Source organism: Sorex araneus, chromosome 4 (genome assembly GCF_027595985.1).
Source record: "Sorex araneus isolate mSorAra2 chromosome 4, mSorAra2.pri, whole genome shotgun sequence".
Taxonomy (NCBI): Eukaryota; Metazoa; Chordata; class Mammalia; order Eulipotyphla; family Soricidae; genus Sorex; species Sorex araneus.
In genome coordinates, this window is record NC_073305.1 from 150,447,236 (window position 1) to 150,470,696 (window position 23,461).

The 23,461-nt window shown below is 34.9% G+C and overlaps 1 protein-coding gene and 1 long non-coding RNA gene across 4 annotated transcripts in view; one reads left to right on the forward strand and one right to left on the reverse strand.

The window, feature by feature from the left end:
• Positions 1-22,972, reverse strand: part of LOC129404197 (uncharacterized) — a 58,460-nt gene extending 35,488 nt beyond the window's left edge. Inside the window, exons 1-2 of the long non-coding RNA XR_008629759.1 lie at positions 22,749-22,972; positions 2,296-2,383 (exon numbers count right to left, since the gene is read on the reverse strand). This is a non-coding gene — a long non-coding RNA (uncharacterized LOC129404197). The remainder of the gene's footprint in view (positions 1-2,295; positions 2,384-22,748) is intronic.
• Positions 1-23,461, forward strand: part of NKAIN2 (sodium/potassium transporting ATPase interacting 2) — a 1,086,277-nt gene that overhangs the window by 872,404 nt on the left and 190,412 nt on the right. For all 3 annotated transcript variants that reach the window (XR_008629758.1, XM_055134851.1, XM_055134850.1), the window contains exon 4: positions 10,207-10,407. Coding sequence is in view for 2 of the 3 variants with exons in the window: in XM_055134851.1 (XP_054990826.1) it covers positions 10,207-10,407 (201 nt within the window). In the remaining variant the exon portion in view is untranslated. The remainder of the gene's footprint in view (positions 1-10,206; positions 10,408-23,461) is intronic.

Consider the following 23,461-nt stretch of genomic DNA (forward strand, 5'->3'; position numbering starts at 1 on the left):
CAGACATGCACAGATATTTTTCTTCATGCAGAATTATTAACACAGATTCAACTAGAAAGAAATGGAATTATGCAGTTAATAAAACTAAAGCTTCAATCCATGCTAAATGACAGTGTAATACCAGGGAAAATTAATTATAGCTTTAGAGTGAAAGGAGTCAGACATGTCAAGTTTGAATTTAACATTAGGATCTCGCTACAATAAATTTGAGTTCTTTGTAGCTAAATTTTGTAAAGTGTGAATTTACTTGAATGGTGTAACCAAATTCTATAAAGGTAACCTTTTAAAGATTTTTAACTATAATAAATTGATAAATTGAATTTTTTAAGAATATTTGCATATTCATTATATAAATTCAAGTTAGTCCCTTGGTTCTAGCTGTGAACAATCACTTGTTGATGAAATTATTAAAGTTGATCCTTTTCATAAGAGTGTGTAAGTGATTATTAATAGTTGCTTATTACCTAGTCATGTATAGATTAGAAATGTATCACTTTTTGAATTAATTTTATATTAAAGGAATAGCAATATCCTCAGAAAAGTTTATATTTGTCTCTTAATTTAAATTGTTTTGAGTAAACCTGTAACAGAAAATCTTATCACAAGTAATCTTCTAGCTATTTATAATCAAAGAATCATTTTGAGGAAAGAGATTATACAATTTTTGAGTACAATCTTCACTCTTAATGGACAATTCAACTTTTGTCTGAAGTTATAAAAAGTCATTACTCAGACCACTTACCCTACTTGAGGCACTTCTTATCCACCGGGTCCCAGTTGTCATAATTTCCAGACAATATACAGGTTGGACTGTCAATTGCTTTCCTGAAGTCACAATAAATAATGATTCTAATCCCTTTGATTTATAATTTTTTTCTAAATATTTCAACCTAATTTTTAGGGTGGGTGCCTCCTATTCTATTCTTTTCTAGACAAATTGATAAAAATTTACTCAATTTTTCAAAATGGTTTTCAGATCTCACTGCTAATTCAGAATGTGTGTTTATCAGTGTCATTTTACAGGTGCAAACCCAAAGCATAAACTTTGACTTGAAAGCTGTAAAAGATCCTTTTTTGTGTGTGATAAAATTTAATGTCACACTGTCTCTCCTGTCCATTGCTGGTTATTTTATTATTCCTTATTCAAGTGGCTCGATAAAAATCTAACTATAATGTAAAACCATGCCATCAGTTTGTTTCTATGTGATTTCCAACTTCATCGTAGATGTATTGTTTACTACAAACATGGTGTGAATTCATAGAAGTTTTTGATATATAGCTATGAACAACAATTTTTGAATAAGGATTATGAAACATGCTTTTCATAAGACTTCTCAAAATAACACTTTATACTCTTAAGAGAGATATCATCCACTCGTAATGGGAGACGTGCTGAAAGTAGATATCTGTATTGCAAACCATAATGCCCAAGAGCAGAAAGAGAGTAAGAAGGAAATTTTCTGCCCTAAAAGTGGGGGGGTGGAATGGGGTAGGGGTAGTAGGAGGAATACTGGGTACATTGGTGCTGGAAAATGTACACTGGTGGAGGGATATGTAATCAATTATTGTATGACTGAAATTCAATCATGAAAGCTTTGTGACTATATCTCATGATAATTCATTAAAAATAATTAAAAAGGGAGATCATCAATAAATAATTTGTGACTTGATAGATAAGTTACTTTTCTGTAGACAAAAAGGAAGCAAAAAGCAAAGTTAAAGGAAGAGCATTGTTTAACTGAGAAGGAGTAAGTTGGAACTACTACTGTTGAAAGATAAGCACCATTTACAGAATCTTGTCTATGACCCCAATTACCTCATCACTCAACAAATGCAACAAAATGATTGAATTATTTTTCCCTTTCTTCCTATCTGTGCCAATGACTTCTTCTTCTGTCCACAATTGCACTTCTGAGGAGAATGTCCTTCTTCCTAAGGAAAACTATTAAACTAGGTGACCTATAAATATAAAAGTGGTGATACAATTCAATCAGCTTAATCAATGGCTGGATAAATAGTAGTACTCCTACATTTTAAAAATAGAAAAAGTGGTGATAAGTATTTTCCTTTTTAAAAATATTTTCTTCAGAGTGACCTTTCTGCTACTAGCCTACTGGTCTTTGTGTTCTAGAAGCTGAAAAGAACTCTTTGGAAGCAATCCATATGAAATAGGTACATGTACTTAAAGATGTTTTATTTTGACTTAGAGGTTTATTTATATTTGACTCCACAAATTCTAAGCAGTATTGATCTATGTACTTGCCAGGATAAAACAAGAAAACAGACAAATCTTACCATTGAAAACATTTTCTCATGAGAATACAGGGCAACTGGAATACCTTTAATGTCTTCTTCATCCAAATGAATGGCAAATATAATTCTCCTAAAAATTCAAGATACAATGAATCTTAAGTTAGTCTTGGTAAATCACCTAAGTAGACATGTCAAGTTCTTTTACTGTGCTGTGTAATTTCTGTGCCCAACATTTAGAACTTTTAAAAATAAATTGTATCATTTACATTTCCACAGAATTTTATTCTAGTGCATTCTTTTAAAGAATGCTGAATATGGAAGCTTAGCAATGATTCCAGTGGCAAGAAGAATTTTTAAAGAAGAAGCAAGTTCAATGGAAAAGGAAGGAATGAAATCAAACAAAAATTATTTTAAAATCAGTTTCATTTTAATAAAAATAACTTGGCATATATATATATATATATATACCTTCAGCCTCATTTCTACTATCCTTATTTAAGTGAGAATAGTAATCCAGACTTGTAAATGTTATGGAATGCTGGGAATAGAACCCAGGTCGGCCGTGTGCAAGGCAAATGCCCTACCCGCTGTGCTATCACTTCAGCCCCCCAGCTGACATTTTTTAGCACAAATCAAAATAAGATTGGGATCTTCATTCATTTCTCTTGACAAGTAAAATCTCTTCAAGACAAGTAGGAACACTGTCCTGACTGGGAAAGAAGGAGGGTCAGTGCGCAGAGCAGGCTACACTTCCTTGTGGGGTGAAGATAGACAAGAGGGTGGGCTAGGAAGGTGGCTATTGATGAAGACATTTCACTGTTTCTTAAACTGCAAATTTTCGATATTTTCTGCACCTCATTCTTTCAAACCAATTAAAAGTGTACATAAATGTGCTTTAAAAACAAATGAATTGGTGGCCTTCAAGTGAATGTTAAAATGGCAGTAACATTTCTTGAAATAGCGACCCTGTCCTCTGCCTCACTGAGCCCCTAGAGTGAATGCAGATGACTTTTCAAAGTTCTTAGACAGGAAAGGAACACTCACAAGATGGGAAGAGATACCTGGAGGGAGGGAACAAACGGGCAAGTGAGAAAACAGCAGGAAAAGCTGCCTGAAAAGGTTTCAGAACATTGAAAACTATAAAGTCAGTGAGAAGTTGATCTTTCATTATTGTAACCAGCTGAGAAAATTCTGCCTTTAGCATCTGCTAGTAAGGGTGTGAAAGAGAGTAGACACATTTTGCCAAACTTAAATCCCACTCATAGTTGATGAGTCTTAAATTAGAATTTTTTTTTAAATTTTAAATGTTTGAGTCTGGAAATTTAACTAACATACGTGGAGAAAGACTTCCTTATTGAAATATGTCTTTGCCTTCTTTTCTTCCTACCTTTCTTCCTTTCACAACACTGTTAGAATCACCTTAAAACAATAATCTCTAATGAATATATAGGCTTTCCCTACAGTGGAGTTAAAGTGCATTTCTTGATCAGAAACAGTAACTATATTGGAGCATAGTGTCCTTTTCTTTTAAAAAGAAAACAATTTGACCACAACAGTATAATCTTCCATATATAATTAATGAGGTATAGATTTAACATTGTGACACCAAAAAGGAAGGATAAGGTTATTAATCAGCAAAATACTTCTTTAAAGGGACTCAATTTAATGCAGATACATATAGAGGATGTAAATAGGAAGTATTGAGTAGTATGTCATAAAAATGTAGATTTTGTATAAATGCTCAGGATCTGAAGGTGTAGAGCAATTTCTGCAAAACCCAAAAACATTATTCTGGTCTAAGAGGCAAGATAGCATCTAGGAAAATAAAATAGTAGCTATTTTTGGAACACAGACACTGAAGTTTGTATCTAAGCAATAAAAAAAAGAACTTAAAACCTCAAAGATTTTAACTAACTTTTGTGAATGTTTCTATGTAATAGAAGAAACATTTCTGTTTTAAAACTCTTGTTTTAGAAATACAAATATCACTGCTTTTCCTTACATACTTAGAGGTCATTTGTTATAATATTTCAATACTTAGAGAAATACTTTTTAAATCTTTACTAGAATGACTGCTGACACAAATAAGAAGCTAGAGTTAAAACTGGCTATGGTGTCATATTGAATTATAATCTGGAATGACCCAAATCTCTAAAATACCCACAGATGAAAACTCCAGAGAGACTAGAAACATGAATGTATATTTGATGCCTCATCTATTTTCTTAAGTTTATGGTATAATAGTATGAATCACATCTTTGAATTTGGGATTTGCTAAATAGAAATTTCCTTAGATTCCAGGCTGCATTCCTTCATATGCAACACTTATTCAACCTGTTAGTTAAAATGCATTTGTAATTTTGCTTATCTTCTCAAGACCATATTTTCTCAGCTCCTTTTTCTTGGCATCTTGAGCAATATAATTTGCTCTCACTGATTCTCATATGCTGCTGGATAAATGTATTTTAGGGGCTTTATATGTATAAGCAGGATTGCATTGATCTAATGCATGTACTATTGGAAAAGATTATATTTAGGGCTGAAATATTCATTTTATTTGCAGTAAACCAAATGTGACTGATCATAATTTTTTAAAAATTTCTCAGGATGGGGGCTGGAGCAATAGCACGGCGGGTAGGGCATTTGCCTTGCACGCGGCGGACCCCGGTTCTAATCCCAGTGTCCCATATGGTCCCCTGAGCACCGCCAGGGGTAATTCCTGAGTAAAGAGCCAGGAGTAACCCCTGTGCATCTCCGGGTGTGACCCAAAAACCAAAAAAAAAAAATTCTCAGGATTTCCTATATATTTGCATTTGCATAGAGATATTAACAGTGAAATAAAGCATAATCCTTTCTGATGATACTTAAACTTTAAGTCATTGACTATGTGTGCTATACAGATATCCTAATATATCATTATATAAAATGGTGATATGATGTAAAATAAAGCCTTCCCGTATTCTCAGCTCAGATATCCTGTTAGCCTGCAGAAATTTATTCAACCACACCATGTTACACAAATACTCTTAATCTAAATGAATAAATACTGTGTTTCTTAAAATATAAATATTTTGGTCTTCTAAAATATTTTTGTTTTTAAAACACTTTTTTAATTAAAATGCTTGCTTCATATTTCTGTAATATTACCAGAAGTATGTTAAGGTAAAGACAGTGCGTAGTTACATTTTTATTATGAGTGTTGAAATCACTGGCCTTTATTGTGCTTCCTAGGCTCTTTTGGAAGGTGAAGAATAATCAGGGTGACTAATACCAAACACACATTTTATAGTATCCCTTATATTACCTCAATAATTACTACAATTTGGTAGTGTAGCTATTCTGCTCTCACCACATTTCTTGCCCCAGCTACCCCAAATCCTACAAGAGAAGATTATGTTTATTGTAATTCATCATATTTTTCTGACACTGATCATAAATCTTTCAATGAGACACAATATTTGATCTACCAAATATTTTTCTCAAATAGCAGTTTGTTTTTCCCAAGGTGGGAAGTGGGTAGCAGAATTTATCTACAAGATATGCTGGAAAAATCTTGAGGGTTAATAGTGCCCTGGGTACAATTGAGAGACATTTTGTTCTAGTTCTCTTAAAGGAAGTAGATTTCCAGGAGACCTGAAAATATGTTTAAGAGTGGGGAGCTCTGGTCTTTTACCAATCCAGTTCAAATTCTTTCTTTCCAAAGATGTTAATCATTACATTTTCTTCAAACTTTTCTCTTATAAAATTAAAGCTGTCCATTAGTCCCTACATATGCAAGAAGCCATAACTCAACCACTTATATTATTTAAACTATTTTTCTTAAATTTAACTCTTCCCCCAAGAAAACGGGCCAATCTAAGCTTGACACTTTTTCCAGATTACTGCCGTTATTTCTATTTCAGAAGTTGTTCCACCAGAGTCTACAGACATTTTACTATACACCTTGAAATCCTAACATATGTTCCTGTACATGTGATTGTATTAATAGATGCAGAGAAAACATTTGACAAGACCCAGCACCCATTCACAAACTCTCAATAAAATGGAAGTCGAAGGAACTTTTCTCTATTTAGTCAAAGCCACAAGCCCACAACAAGCATAATTCTCTACGGGGAAAAACCAAAAGCCTTCCCTCTAAGACAAGACAAGGTTGCTCACTCTCACCATTTCTATTCAATATAGTACTGGAAGTATTTTCCATAGGAATTAGGGAAGAAAATAGATAATTAGGGCATCCAGATAGGAAAGGAAGAAGTCACACTCTCACTATTCACAGATGACATAATACTAGACCTAGAGAACCAAAAGTTCTCTACCAAAAAGCTCCCAGAAACAATATATTTGTATAGTAGCGTGGTAGGTTACAAAATCAATATCTAAAAGTCTGTGGCTTTCCTATATTCAAATAATAAAAGATAAGAAAGAATGTTTAAAAAATAATTCACAATTGTGCCTCAGAAAATCAAGTACCTTGGAATAAGCTTTACTAAGGAGATACAGGACCTCTACAAAGACTATAAAACACTACTTCAAGAATTAAAATAAGACATGAGGAAATGGAGACACATTCCCTGCTCATAGATTGAGAGAATTAACATTATTAAGATGACGATTTTCCCAAAGCATTATACAGATTCAATGCAGTCCCTAAAAGAATACCCATGACATTTTTCAAAGAATTGATCAAACACTCCTGAAAGTCATAAAGAACAATAAATACACACAAATATCTAAAGCAATCCTTGGGAAAAAGAAGATGGGAGGCATCACCTTCCTCAACTTGAAACTGTACTACAAAGTAGTAGTAATTAAAACAGCATGGTATTGAAATAAAGACAGACATGCAGACCAATGAAATAGGGTTCAATATCCTGACATAGACCTCAAATATATGACCATTTAATCTTTGATAAGGGAGCAAGAAATATGAAGTGAAGCATGGAAAGCCTCTTTAACAAGTGGTGCTGGGAAAACTGAACAACTATATGCAAAAAAAAAGAACTTAAATCTCTATATAATGCCATGTAAAAAGTCAAATCACAATGGATTAAAGACCTCAACATCAGACCTGAACCCATAAGTTACATGGAAGAAAATGTAGGGAAAACCCTTCACAATATTGAAGCTAAAGATATCTTCAGAGATGAAATGACACGGACCAAGTAAGTGGAAGCAAAGATATATAAATGGGACTACATTAAACTAAGAAACTTCTGCACCTCTTTGCAGAAACAGTAGCTAAGATAAAAGACAACCTACAGAATGGGAAAGGTTATTCACCTAATACTCTTCTGCTAAGGGGTTAATGTCAAAAATATTCAAGGCACTGGTAGAACTTTACAAGAAAAAACATCCAACCCCATCAAAAATGAGAAGAGGAAATGAACAGAAGCTTCCTCAAAAAAGAAATTAGAATCTTCAAAAGGCACATGAAAGAATATCACTAATTATCAGATGCAAATCAAAACAAAAATGAGATATCATCTCATAATACAGAGACTGTCACACATCCAAAAGAACAAACACAAGTGTTGGCACAGGTGTGGGGAGAAAGGGATGCTAATTCATTGCTGGTGGGAATGCCAACTGGTCCAACCTTTTAAGAAAACAATATGGGCATTCCTCAAAAAACTAGAAATTGAGCTCTCATTTGACCCAGCAATACCACTTCTGGAAATATAACCGGGGGTCTCAAAACGCACAGCAGGAACACCATCTGCATTCTTCTGTTCTTTGCAGCACTATTCACAGTAGCCAGAATCTGAAAACAACATGAATGCCTGAGAACAGATGAATGGATAAAGGAACTATGGCACATGTACACAATGGAATACTATGCAGCAGTTAGGTAAATTAAAGCCATGAAATTTTCCTATAAATGGAGAGTATCACACTAAGTGAAGTGAATCATAAAGAGAGAGAAACAGATATAGAATGATTGTATTCATTTGTGGTATATGGATACATATATATATATATATATATATACATAGGCACTGCACTATAGCACTGTCATCCCATTGTACATGAATTTGCTTGAGCAGGCAACAGTAACGTCTCCATGGTGAGACTTGTTACTGTTTTTGGCATATCGAGCCATGGGTAGTTGCCAGGCTCTGCTGTGTGATAGCACAGTGGGTAGGGCGTTTGCCTTGCATGAGGCCAACCCAGGTTCAATTCCTCCACCCCTCTCAGAGAGCCCAGCAAGCTACTGAGAATATCTCACCCACATGGCAGAAAATAATTTATAACATAAAAAAATTGAGAATTGACTTTTAACATTATAATAGCATCAGTGGTCTCTAATATTGTCCCCAACAAAAACAAACATGTCACATTCATCCATGAGTAACTGCCTTCTTGGAAGCTGTGGAAATTAGAATCATATGCCAAGGAATCTGTAGCACTATAGCACTGTCGTCCAGTTGTCCATCAATTTGCTCGAGCGGGCACCAGTAATGTCTCCATTATGAGACTTGTTACTGCTTTTGGCATACGAATATGCCATGGGCAGCTTGCCAAACTCTGCCATGCAGACGGGATACTCTTGGTAGCTTGCCGGGCTCTCAGAGAAGGATGGAGGAATCGAACCCAGGTCGGCTCCGTGCAAGGCAAACGCCTACCCGCCGTGCTATCACTCCAGCCCTCCAAGGAACCTAAAAGAAGAAATGTAGAGCCATGTCTTCTGTAAAATGAGATCTGTATTTCTTCCCAGAAGGCACTTAGTAAAACTGGGAGGAATTAATAGTGACTTCGAATACAAAGAGAACAATTAGAAATTCCTAAGAATATATAACTCAAGGAAATATAACACCAAAGGATCATAAAAATCTGGAAATCAAATACAAGGACATGAATATCTATGATAATTGAAATAGTCATCTTAAGTAAACTTAATTAATAAAAATAAAGAATAAATTCATTAAAATTAACAAAATTGTGCACAAACAATAAAATTTAAAATAATTTTAGGTCGGCCCCCTTGCTCATCGATTTGCTCAAGCGGGCACCAATAACATCTCCATTGTGAGACTTGTTACTGTTTTTGGCATATCAAGTACGCCAGGGGTAGCTTGCCAGGCTGTGAGTTGATATGAACTTTAAAATTATGTGTATACTCAAAAAGCCCAGAAAAATTTTTCTATTTCCCTAAACAGGGAAATTGAGGAAGTCAAGGAAAATCAGGGAAATCCATGAACCGAAACGTCCAACCTGGTAGAATGACAGTCATCAAGACTGAAGAAATACTGATTTTTGTTATGTTTTGTTAAGTAGTAATCAAAATGTTGAGATTATCTACAACACTATCTATGTTACATGTTACAGAATTAAAATAAAACTTTAATATTTAAAATGTACATGAAGTAAACATTCTGAGGAAGAGAAAAACAAAAGATTTAAAATAAGATTAATATCACTTCAGGCCTGCTGAAAAGGCATCATTTAATAATTTCTTTTCATTGCTGAGAGTGAAGACTCTAAGATCATTAGTTACTTAGGTGGGGGGGCAGGTGGGAGGAGGGTATATTGAGGTTCTTGGTGGTGGAACACGTGCACTGGTGAAGGGATGGGGGTTTAATCAGTATATGACTGAGACTTAAACCTGAAAGCTTTGTAACTTTTCTCATGGTGATTCAATAAAATAAAAGCTTAAAAAAAACTGTTTAAATAGGTCACTTTGTAATGTTTATAAGTCCTAAAAGGTAAGAACTCCTCAGAGTTACAATAATGTAAGTAATTGATAATCTTTCTAATGTGCTATTGTTTGTAATATATTTTTTAGCTAGAACTGATGGTTTTGCTTTAGATTCGAGCTTTTTCCCTATAAAGTATAGTAAGGTGGGGTAGGGCACAATTTCAAATGGTAAATTCAAAGCAAGTCAGTAGCAAATGGAGTGATGGTGACTACCGTCTATAAAGCAATCCTTACCCTCATAAATTGTCTTCTTCCAGGAAACAGACCTTATCTTGACTTTTAATATATCAATGCACCGATCTTGGTGGATGGAGAATGGACCGGGATGTATGGTGACGTCAGTGACACCCGCCCCAGACTGGGCCCCAGAAGACCATCGCTACATCACGGTCTCAGGGTGTTTTCTGGAGTACCAGTACATAGAAGTGGCTCATAGTTCTCTCCAGATTATTCTCGCAGTAAGTCTTGGCCATCAAACTTTTTTTTGAATGCTTCCAGAGTTGGCTGGGGTTTGTGTAAACATCCGCAGGAAGAATTGTGCATAATGTGTGTCTATTTTCTTTTCCACATGAATGTCACTTTTACAAGAAATTTGTCAGGTAAAAACAAGCTTGGACTTTGACTGAATGTGTTGATTCTCTTGAGCAATCGGTAAATAGGCTTTTGCATCTTCAGCATTTTATGCAATCAAGCCAACAAGTCAAGGTTTGACTATTTGGCTTTTGATGTGACTTTCCAAGGATTCCAGAGAGAAGTTGCAGGCATTTTGTAATACTACATAAGCGTTTTATAGCTGACTTTCTAAAATACACAAATTTATAAGATTTCAATATATGTTTCTCTCCCCAGCACTTCTTTCTAACTGTGCTGCTAGTTCTGTGAATTCTTTTGTCCATTTGTCCTGTCTTCCTCTGATTTTTCCCTAAGGCACCATCCTTCATATTTTATCATCTCCTTTTTAAAAAAAATTCAGCTTTCCTGTAAATTCTACTTCTAGACTATCATGCCCTCATTCATCAGGGTATCATGCTGATAAAGAACCTCCTATCTACCAGAAATTGTAGGTTATAAATAACTCCTTTGACTAATTTCATGAAAAAAATTGTATGAGATGTGCCTGTTATATATATAAAATATACAATTTTACATCATATTCTTATGACAAGAAATAAACACTCCCCTCTCAAGAAAATTTTTTTTTTTTTTGCTTTTTGGGTCACACCTGGCGATGCACAGGGGTTACTCCTGGCTCTGCACTCAGGAATTACCCCTGGCGGTGCTCAGGGGACCATATGAGATGCTGGGATTTGAACCCGGGTCGGCCACGTGCAAGGCAAACGCCCTACCCGCTGTGCTATCTCTCCAGCCCCTCAAGAAAATTTTTATTAAATTAAATGTATATTTTGTAGTATTTATAAATGTATTTATAAATTTAGTATTTATTCTTATGCATATCTACATTTATTTATTATACAACTTATATTTGCAGGCCTACATATATTTTCTTTGACTTCATGTTAGAGCTACGGTGATGTCTAGAGTCTTAAAATGGTCAACAAATAATTATATCACATAATATGATTTTTCCTTTTCTGTAATTTGAGAATGTTTACTCAAAAACCTAAGACAACAAGACGTACTAGTTATTGATTAGAAAGGAACTAATCAGGTCACATAAAATTCCTCTGAAATTATAAAAATGTGCAAGTGTATGTATTTGATCGTATAATAGTCATGAGATTTTTTAATTGAGATTCACCTATGTACATGTATACACATTTTTAAACACATCATTTCCAATAAATAGGCCGAGTATGTACTTTACATATCTGTGACGAAAAACTACAAAGGAGGATTCTTATGTCAGCTACTCAAGAAACAAGACTGATGTCCACCCCTGTAATTTAGGTATCACACCATGACTGAGACAGAGTGAGCACTGACACAAAGGTTCTCCTCCCAGGGAGGGAAGGCTCACTGTTTGCCATTCAGTGTCCAGTCACATGGTCTCACAAAATTAAGAAAGAAAAATAGACCAGTAAGGAGGGAGAACTCTAAGTATTTGTATACCAAATAATTTCTACAATATTTGAATTATGTTCTTGACTCAAACACTAAATAATATTCATTGAATATGTCCAGCCTCACATTCTTCCTAATAAATAAAACTTTACATACAGTTTTACATTCTAATACATTGTCTTTGTTATCTGGAAACCAAGAAATATTTGATGAGTAGCAGTTTTATTATTTAAGATACACTTAAATATTTATTCTCCTATAAATAAAATATTTTGAGATTTGGATATAAACAAAATATCTTCATAGATGTGTAAGGAGATTTTTAGATAAAATGTTTTTTGGTTGGGACTCAGCTTTTCACTGAGCACTAGTATTTTGAAAATCTACTTACATGTCAAGGATGATAAAAGGATATAATTTATATGCTTGGACAGTTCTAAGCGACCATTTAGAGTTATTGAAATTAATGTGAGTATGTGTAAACCATTTACAGCATTATAAGCCCCTACTTAACTTCTTTTGGCACAATGGTAATTTTCAAAAAAATACATTTGATGTAAAAGTATGTTTTTTTGAAAATATTTCAGTTACTGACATACTTTGAATCTGGAGAGAGAATACAGCAGATAAGCCACTTGCCTTGCACATGACCAACCCAGGTGTAATCTATGTCATGCCATTAAGTCCCACCAAACCTTGCACATCACTGAAAATGACACCAAAACAAACAGAAGCATCCCAAAGAGAAAGTAGCTTTACATAAGTAAAAACCATCTGTAAGAGGCAAAGAAATTAGGGCGCAAAAATGGATGAAATGTCTCTAGTAGCAACTGTGACTGATATTTTACCTCATTTTTTTTTCTGTCTGTATTGCCCTCAATTAAGCACGTCTGAACAAGCCATCAAAGGATAAGGTGTCTACCACTTACTTTTCCCCTTGTCTTCCTTCCAGGGGACATTCTTTTTCTAACTATGTTGTATTGCCAAAAAGTAAGTTAGCAATGACATACCCAAGAAGATGTTCAGGAGTTTCAACCATCTAATTGATGGTTGGGGACTTGCTATTGTCTTCTTAGGCTTGGGCAAAAAGAATCTTCTCTTTAGAAAACTCAGAAATCTTAAGTAGAGTTTGGGGATGGAAATCAAAATGAAAATTATCTCGAACAATTTACTTTGCTCCATTGTTGGAAGCCTTCCAACTAAAGTTTTCTATAATCATCCAGATCACTTCTGCTGTCATGATTGAGGGATGAAGTGTTATCTTGTGTTTCTGCTCCTCCCCATTTTGTATTATTCGAATTATCCCCCTGAGAAGACAATGATCTGTTCATTCTGATGCAATGAATGTTTCCTGAGATCTTTTCCCCTACTGGCATCCAAATAAAGGACAGAATCCTTGACCTTGAGGGTGTCACAGTGAAAGGAAGAGTGAGGTTCCTCAGGATGTAAACCTAACAGGCATATGTTAGGTATGTGATAGACAAAGAGTATGGCTTGTACATTTTATCACTTCACCTCAGCTTCTTCATCCACCCACCCTTTTGTAATATTAGCTAAAAACTCAGGCTTCTCATTGACGTTCTTTTAAACTGCCCCCTTCCAAGATATCTGAATTAGATATGCTTCCACAAACTGCTGCTCTCTTAGTCACTATTCTTGATTAACTTCAAACAGCCTTTGCATCTTCTTTCTCACCTTCATGTCCCCTTTTTCTTCCTAGATTCCTGACCACTGTCATGCCATGTCACCCCATTGTTTACTTTTCTGCCAATCAACTCTTGTTAATAAATTAGGACTCACAAAACCCAAATTTGCATTGAGCCTTTTTGAAGCTATCTTCTATCTACAAAGGAAGATGTGTATGATATACATATAACTGAAAAAAAGAGCTATTAATCACACAGCCTCCAGCTGAGCAGAAAATCCTGCCAGAGCAACAGAATGATGAGCCAGGTGTGAGATTTCCCGCTTTCTACTCTTCCAGCGGTATTTTCTTCTAGGTAGTATCAGATAAACAGAGTACAGGCGTACAGTTTCAATAAAACCAGAAATAAATAAAAGCCTTATACTTACAAAACAGATAAAATAAATATGCAGGAGAGAGCTAGAGAGGAGATCAACCAGAGAGACAGTGTTGTTAATATTACAAAAACACTAATCCGATCTCTTCAACTGCATGGTTTATAAAATGTGTTCACAGAAATTAATTTTTTGACTGTTGCAACAGTCCTGTGAGAGCAACAGAACAGGTTAAAAGCCTTCCCCAAAATCCTTAGCTAATAAATAAGTAGAATGAATATGCTTACTAGATTTTCTCTGTAACCAAGGATAGGCAGCTACAAAAGGTATACCAGCTCATCAGTAATGGATTTCTGAAGTCCATATATTAAGATTTTTTTCAGTTTGAAAGAATGCCATGATCTATTTGCTATATCTTCCATAAGTGAAGGAAAAGGATATGTGAGTACCTAGTATTTTTTTGTGCAGGTAATATTTCACTTCATGTACAAACACAATGAAAAGGGATGGTGTTTTACAAAGAAATGTAAATAGATTCATTGTAAGGTAATTTTATTGCAGTTATAATAAGTAACTTTTTATTTTAATATATATAGCACTGTAGCACTGTCGTCCCGTTGTTCATTGATTTGCTCAAGCAGGCACCAGTAACGTCTCCATAGTGAGACTTGTAGTCTCACTATACTTGCTTTTGGCATATTGAATACGCCATGGGTAGCTTGCCAGGCTCTGCCGTGCAGGCAGGATACTCTCGTTAGTTTGCTGGGCTCTCCGCGGCTCAGCTGTGTGCAAGGCAAATGCCCTACCCGCTGTGCTATCGCTCCAGTCCAACTGACGTCGGATATATATAATTACTTATAATTATATATTATATAAAATATATAATTTTAAATAATTTTACCTAACATAAATATATATTCTCTCTTCTCTTGGGATTTTAAAGACCAATATTTCTAAATTTAACATAAACTAACAAAAATTGCTAAGTTTTATTTTTCTTTACATTATTTCTTTTACCTCCAACCCATTTCTATAACAAATCAATTATTAATCTTTTGCTAGTAGTGAAATTTGTTGTTAAATATCTTGCTCTATATACATAAAATTTGGCTTAGCAACCTTATAAGAAATTAGTAGAGAAGTCATCAAAGACTTTAGAAAAGATTGTATACCTAGTTCATTGTTCATAAACTAAAACAGGTTTACTGTCAAGTCCATACTTTGATTCTGTCTCTTTTTCATTCAGAAAACTTAGTACTTTTTGGAGTGCAAGAAATAATGAAAATCACTGTTTAACAAACTGGCTAAGAAATCAAAGATAATATCTCTATATATCTATATATATACATATATATCCCTTCAGATAAATGCAACTATTTCTGATTATTCTCACTTAACATATATTTGCTATTTACATTGTGAAGACTAGCCTAGAAATATTATCAGTGAATGATTTTTCAAAAATTTGAATATCTTTCTCTAAGTTTGGTGGTGTTTTGCAAATAGAGCCTGGGTATTTCTGTGAATATTGCTAATGTATGTGATGCAATATAGAGTGGGTGGTTTATGGCTCACAGTGCACTTTGACTGCTCCTTGAATCTGAAGACAAAGATTTCAGTCCTGCCTTTTGCATAGTCTAGATCATTTCTTTTCAAATGGTAAATAAGAAATCTAAATTATGAACTTTTAAAAGGATGAGTGGAGAAATCGCATGTGCTGATAGGCAGTTATTGTTCTATTCAAAAGTACTTTATCTCTGTTCTAAAAAGGAGATGATATAGAGCTGAAAATAAAAACTGAGTTTTTTGGTTCCTAATCTAGTGTCCAAGAATGCACAGCATAGTTTTTCTTAGAACAAAACTGTCGCCGGCAATAGAAAATAAACAACGCCAAGTTCCTTGTTGTCTTTCTCCTATCGTGCTTTAGGAGCTTGTTCAACTCTTATTTCTCAATAGTCAATATATACAGCCCACTTGTCATATGGTAGTAAGCCCCAAAAACAAACGATAGTTTTCTTTCTGTAACATCAGAACTATTTATGAAAATATTTATATGGAGGAACCAAATCGCTGCGTAAACATGATTTTTCACGACCACAAAGTCACTGAAATTGGAAATAAAGGTGGCAAATAGACGAGGAAATGATAATTCTTGACACAACTGATTGTTGAAGACATTTAAACACAGGGGCCGGAGCAGTAGTGCAGCTGGTAGAGCACTTGTCTTGCACAAGGCCAACCTGAGTGAGATCTTCAGCATCCCATATGTTCCCCTGAGCACTGCCAGCACTGCCAAGATTAATTCTTGAGTGCAGAGCTAGGAGAAACCCCTGAGTACTGCTGGCTGGATAACAAAAAAAAAAAAAAAGGGAAAAATAGATATTTAAGCACAAATGACATTCCATAAATTTGCTCTAACTGGTTTAAGCTTTTATATAGTAGTACAGAATACTAAAAACTGTTGTTTCTTCCAATGGGCACATGTTTAACTAATTGATCTATTTTCATTACCTCTAAAGAAGAATAAATAACGTTTGTTCATTTGGTAATTATATACTTCAAATTATATACTTCACATCATGTCTTATCTAAAATGTTAAACTATAGGTAAAAATAAATCCCTAATGAGTTTGTATTTCCTTTATTTTATCTTATTCTTGCAAATTTCCTTGTACACTAGGGAGTAGTTCTGAGTTCAAAAATAAGCAGAGTACAAAAACTTGAACAGCCTCTAAAGTTAAATTAAGACTAACATTTTGGGGGACTATTTATACTAGTTTTGATTTGTTTCATTTTGTTATTTTTACCTTTGGCAATTTCTGGTATTCTTTTATGCAAATTTAGAAATGTAAGAAAATTTTTACAGTCTAGAGGAAGCAATCCTTTTATATTACAGCAAATAACAAGCTATTTTATAATTATTAATCCAATAAGATCTTTAAGAAATTACTTTGAAGACGGTAAAGACTTTTTTCTTCTTAGTTCAGCTTCTTCCACTGTTATTTCTGCTGTTCATTTTACTGTTTATATTATTTTCCCAAGATAACTCAGTGATGTGAAAAATTAATTAAATCCTACTAAGCTTACTTACTCACAGATAAAAATGTGATTCATAAAACTAGTGTGATATTGTTTTGTGTACCAATACAGGGAATAATTTTAGCCTATATCACCCATTACCATCAATTTGAAAGATCAGGCTATATATGCAATGTTGCAGTAGTTGTTTTCCACCAAAGTATATCATTTCATATACTAGGATATTTGTGGGGGCAGAGAGATAATACAGCAGCTTGGGCACTCACCTTTCAAACAACTGACCTGGGTTCAATCCCCAGAATCATATTGTTCCCTGAGCCCACCTGGAATGATCCCTGAGTACAGGGCCAGGAGTAATCCTTAAACACAGCTGGTTGTGGCCCCCACAACAAAAATGCTAGAATGTTTGGAATTAAAATGTCAGTGTGTTTAAGATAATAATGAATTCATATTATAGTCTATAAGAAATCACCAATAATTGGGTTTTCTTTAAAAATACATGATACAAGTTAAATTTTATAGAGTATTGTACAATAAACCATGTGTAATCCTGTTTCTTATACACAATTTTTATAATCATTAATTATTTTACAGAGAAATAGTAAAGTGTACAATATTATATTTCAGAAGTAAATAAGTGAAGTATGTAAAAGTATTCTACTCCTTATTTTAGAAATCTTTACAAGCCTGTTGGCCTTAAAAGCGTATCATCTCCCATGATACTATATGATATAATCTTTAGTGCAACTCTCTAGTCATAATCAATTTTTTATTAAAAATTTTTTCCCCAAGTTAGTCTTTGATGACAATTTTCATAAGATCTTTTCAAAAACTGTGATAGAATAATAGTAGTAAATGTGTTTGTGTTTTCAAATAGCAACATAACATTCTCAAAGGAAGGATGTAAAGATGATTCATAATGACAGCTATAATATGAGGGATAATTTCTTGTTTAGCATGTTATACTTAGTGAAAAGGAACAAAAATATGGGCAAACATATTTAATCTTATTAGTGTTTACACTGTAGAGAGAAGCCATCTGTAATATTCCTTTTGTACCTTTTGCTTTACTAATCATATAAACAGGATTTAAAACTACTATTTTCAACCCACACATTCCTCTATGTAACTGAGCAGAACATGATTTCTGCTCCTTATTATCTTGCTCATTCATGTCTTTGTAACATTATGGCTGTATTTGTCTCTACTCTGCCATTTGTTCTTCTCTGACACTTGTCACCACTCAAACCCATAGTTATTTTCCTCTCAAATCCTAAGGCCTGAGACTCAAGACCAAATTTTTTTTTAATTTTTTTATTGAATTGCCTTTAGATGTACTTACAAAGTTGTTTTAAGACCAAATTTTTCAGACATATAGTCTCGTCACTTAAAATCTCCTGATTTATTTTTTATCATATTTAATTGCTAAACAAGTAAGTTATTGTCACAAGAATATTTTTATTAATGCTACTTATAAATATGTCAGACCATGAAGGACTAAATTAGAAAATGTCCTGACTCCGAAGGTATTTGGGGGCTGTGAAATATCATCATCATCATCATTATCATCATCATCATCATCATCATCATGATCATCATCATCCCGTTGATCTTCAAATTTTTCAAGCAATCTCAGTAACATCTCCATTCGTCCTAGCCCTGAGATTTTAGAAGCCTCTCTTAACTCATCCTTCCCAAGGATGCTGCATTGGAGGCTCTTTCAGGGACAAGGGAATGAGACCCAGTATTATTACTGGTTTGGACATATGAATACACCATGGGGAGTTAGTGAGGCTCTCCCATGTGGGCAGGAATCTCTCAGTAACTTGCCAGGTTTTCCCAGAGGGAGAACTAGGCTATAAGATGTCGATTCCAGGAGCTTGGCTTTAAGTCTCTGGATGTTGGTCATTGGTGGGATTACACGGTGCCGGAGGCAGTCCCTGGGTGTGACCACCTAGCTACTGGAAAATGGGAAAATCTGGGTGGAAGAGACCCAGTCCCAATCTGAGCAGGTTGGAGGTCTCAGCCCCAGTTCCCACACACCTGGGTTCCTCTGCTGGTGCCTTCATGCGTGAGGCTCCTCCAGACTTGTGGAGAGGGGCCTTGAGCATGGCTGTGGCTAGGCTCCGGAGGTCTTCGGCCCTGGGAGTTCTGTTCGGGGCAGGGAGAGAAGCTGAAGCCCATCCCCTCCAAGGGGCCCCGGGGAAGACAGCCAGGCGCTTGGGCAACAGACTCTCTGCATCGCTCTCTTCCGAGAGTTTGGTTTTAAGTCTCTGGATGTTGGCCATTGGTGGGATTACAGGATCCCAGAGCCTGTTACCAAGGAAATATAACTAAATTTGTTGAGATAACAAATTTAGATAACTGCAAATGTTTACGTGTTTTGGGGTTCAGTTCTACACACCATTTCCACCACTAAAGTACCATTGTTCCTCTGTCCCATGAAACCACTTTGACTACTTCTGTAGTTAAAAAGAAGGGTTTGTTTTATTTTTACTGAATATTGTCTGTTCCTTCCTTTGTATTTTTATATATCACATGAGTAAGATTAGCTAGAATTTATCTTTCTTCTGAATAAGACTTAGTATGACTCCGTCTAATTCCAAAATATATTATAGAAAAATGCAAGTTTTCACCTTTTCTCACAGATGTTGATTATTATTTATGAAATATTATTTATGAAAATACCACTTTTTTCATCTTCTACTTTATGAGACATGGATTATTTCCAAGTCTTGGCTATCGTAAATAGCACTGTATATACACTTTTTGAATATTTGGTTTTGGGATAGATACCTTATGAGTGAATTTACTGGATTACATGGCAGTTCTATTTTTAATTTTTTGATGAATTCCTGTAATGTTTTTCCTAAAAGACTGAAATAACTTACATTCTCTTCAACAGTGTGTGAGGGTTTCTTTTTCTTCACACTCTCACCAGCACTTACTATTTCTGGCCTTTTTGATAGAGGCCATTCCCACAAGTATAAGATGATATGTCATTGTTGGTTTTGGCTTCCATTTTCCTGATTATCAATAATAATGAGAATTTTGTCAAGTTCCTGTTGGCTATCTATATGCCCTCACTAGTGAAGTGTCTATTTAGTTCTTCCCCTTGTTTGTTAATAGATTTGTTAGTTTGTTTTTTATGTATCGAGGATAACATCCTTTTTGTTTGAATGATAGTAAGAATATTAATTTTAAGTGAGCTTATTCTGTCAAGGTACAAAAAGTTTCATGTTACAATGCAAAAAAATTGTGCATATATACATTTTAATAATATACATATTTTCAAATTTAGAAATGTCTGTAATGTTTAAAAATTAAAATGTTGGTGGTAAGCTGTCAAAGAAAGATTTCTATTTTAAGAACAAAGAAGTGGCTAAACCTAGGTGAAACACATCCCAATAGCACAATAAATTAATCTATTCTCAAAACATAGCTCTATGATAAAATACATGAGGTGACTTACTTCTAGGATTGAGTGTGACAAAGTAGGCCGTAAGTGTTTTGTTATATGGTATTCAGCAGCTTCACAAGAAACTTACATTATAGTCACCAGTATTCATGAGAAAACTTAGATGGTTGTTCACCTACTTGTTCTTGAATTTTTATTCCTTTTCCAGAAGGTCTGAGTTTTGGGCAGAATAAACCTTTCATTAGGTGTTAACCCTATACAAATACCCTTTTATATGGAATGATAGATATATCTCTGGCCACAGGGAAATATAATTTCTTTTCTTGTTTTAGATCAGTACTTATTGAACCCTGTCTTGCAGGCAGAAGGGCTTTCCTCCCAACTGACTATTCCTCTTGGGAGAGAGGTTAAATGGAATGATAGAAAGTCAGGTTAATCATTCAATAAAAATATAACCAGCAAATTTAGTTAAGATAAACAAGATAACAGTGTGTAAAAATCTGAAGGTTTTAAATAGTGGTTTAAGATTTTATAGTTTCAATGTGATGGTTCTAATTTAAAATCATTTAATTTCTCTATACTATTAACTAGAGCTACAGATGAGTTTCTGTTCACTCAGTCAATGAACAAACTGTAATTGAGTGCCCCTTGTTCTCATAGTAATTAAAATTTCATGAATATGTGATGTATATATGCAATATAAGTGTGATAAGGGAAGACCACTTGGACAAGTGGTTTTACATTAAGTTCTAAATTTATTGAAGATTGGGTCATATAGATATTTGAGAGAACATTTTAGCTTTGATAAGAAAATATCCTCATGAAGGGCATATCTGGAGCTCTAAACATGTGTAATCTCCCTTTTAGTAGTAAACACAACTTATGTTATCAAGAGGAAATTAACAAACTCAACTTTCTCATTTATCCTCTTTCTGCCTTCATTCTTTTGAAATTATCTCATAAATATTCAAGGTCAAGGATATGGCCCAATGGTAAACCCTGTGCTCTGTACATGTGAGTCCCTGGATTTGATCCCGAGCATCATCACAAACCAAATAAGTACACAAAAGCTTCTCATACTTTTCTTCACCTTCATTTCATACACTTGAATTGGCCAAGATATATTTTATAAACTTTAAACCACATTTTTTAAAATTTAATAATAAATTTATTTATTTTTAATTAATGAATCACCATGAGGGTACAGTTACGGATTTATACACATTTGTGCTTATGCTTCCCCCATACAAAGTTCGGGAATCCATCCCTTCACCAGTGCCCATACTCCACCACCAGTAAACCCAGCATCCCTCCCATCCTCCCCAATCCCATCTCCCCCCACCCCACCCTGTCACTGTGGCAGGGCATTCCCTTCTGTTCTCTCCCTCTAATTAGCTGTTGTGGTTTGCAATAAAGGTGTTGAGTAGCCACTGTGCTCAGTCTCTAGCCCTCATTCAGCCCGCAACTCCCTTCTCCCACATGGCCTTCGACTACATTATAGTTGGTGATCGCTTCTCTGAGTTGCCCTTTCCCCAGAATGTGAGGCCAGCCTCCTAGCCATGGAGTCAACCTCCTGGTAGTTGTTTCTACAATTCTTGGGTGTTAGTAAACCACATTTTGCCTTCTAACATTTGTCTGTCTCTGCCTGACAATCTTGACAGTGAACTTGCTATTCCCCTCTCAAGCTGTCACCTTCTGTGTCCTTCTCTTTATCATTGTCATGACAAGATCAACCCTATTTGTGAAAGTTGGAATTATGACATCATTTTCACCCTTTTGGTGCTATCTCTCTTCCTAGATTAATAATCCAAATGCTTCTCCACATCACTAGAATTTTTTTAAGTTATTAGATTGCCAGAAGTCAATATTCCTCAGAGATCTTCTAGAAAATCTCTCCACATGTTACATTTTACTTATTCATTCATTATATTATGCAATCTATCCCAATCACATTCATGTTAAGATTTTTATAGTTAACAAAAGACTTGTCCAAAGTTGATTGGCATGACTCATTAACAAAAGCAATCTTTCTATGACAAGCTGTTTATAAAACTCTTGAAGAGTTAAGCAGGTTTTTTTTAAGGCTCACTGCATCAGAGAATTCTTAATGGAAATGAAATTTTGTATATCATTATTTAAATGCTATGTAAACACGTAAGTTATTGTGTTGTGTTCAATAACTCTGATGCAAGCGGGATTAGCTTGAGTGCCCTGCTAGTGTAGCCAGAAGAATTTTTTTTAAATGATTCAATATAAAGAAACCACTGAAAACTATTTAAACACATCTGCATGAGAATTTACCTGAGATTAATCTTCACTTTTATTTTCTCTTTGTGATCCCTTATTGATTGTCTTCACTTTAAACCTCATAGGTTTACAGATGTTAATCTCCAGAGAAGCATAGTCCTTCTCCCCCAACAAAGGAGGTCTGTTGCTTGGCTCTGCTTCACTGAAACCCACTCAGAGGTACTGATGACAGATAGGCGGCTTGTCAGCTTTGCTTCATGAATCCAAAGAAAATGGAACTTATCAGGAGCTTTGCCCCAAGCACTTCCTGTGCCTCTTCTTTGGGCCTTTTCATGCCAGGCATGGGGGAGGCCTTAGTTTTTGATCATCTGGTTCACTGACAGAAAGAGAAAGGAACCATGCACTTTTAGGTACCACTCTGCAGACTGCTGTATTGCAAAATAAACAAACAATATATTTTTAGGGCACCACCTGCAGCAAGCAGCTGTACTAAACAGAGCAGAACCACGAAGGATGTGATTTGTTCCATTTAACATGAAGCCTAGAGGTTTGAGGAGAGGGAGGAGAAGGTTCTATGTATACAACCCACACATCCGCAATTTATACTGAAGCTGATTTTCTTTCTTTTTTAGATTGGAATTGAGATGTCATTATATCTCTCCTCCTTTCCCACCCTGTAGCCTCTGGTTGAAAACAATTTTATTATTGGGGTTAAAGCTGTTAACTGAGAAAATCATTTTTTGCTACCAGTAAACTTCCTCTTCCAT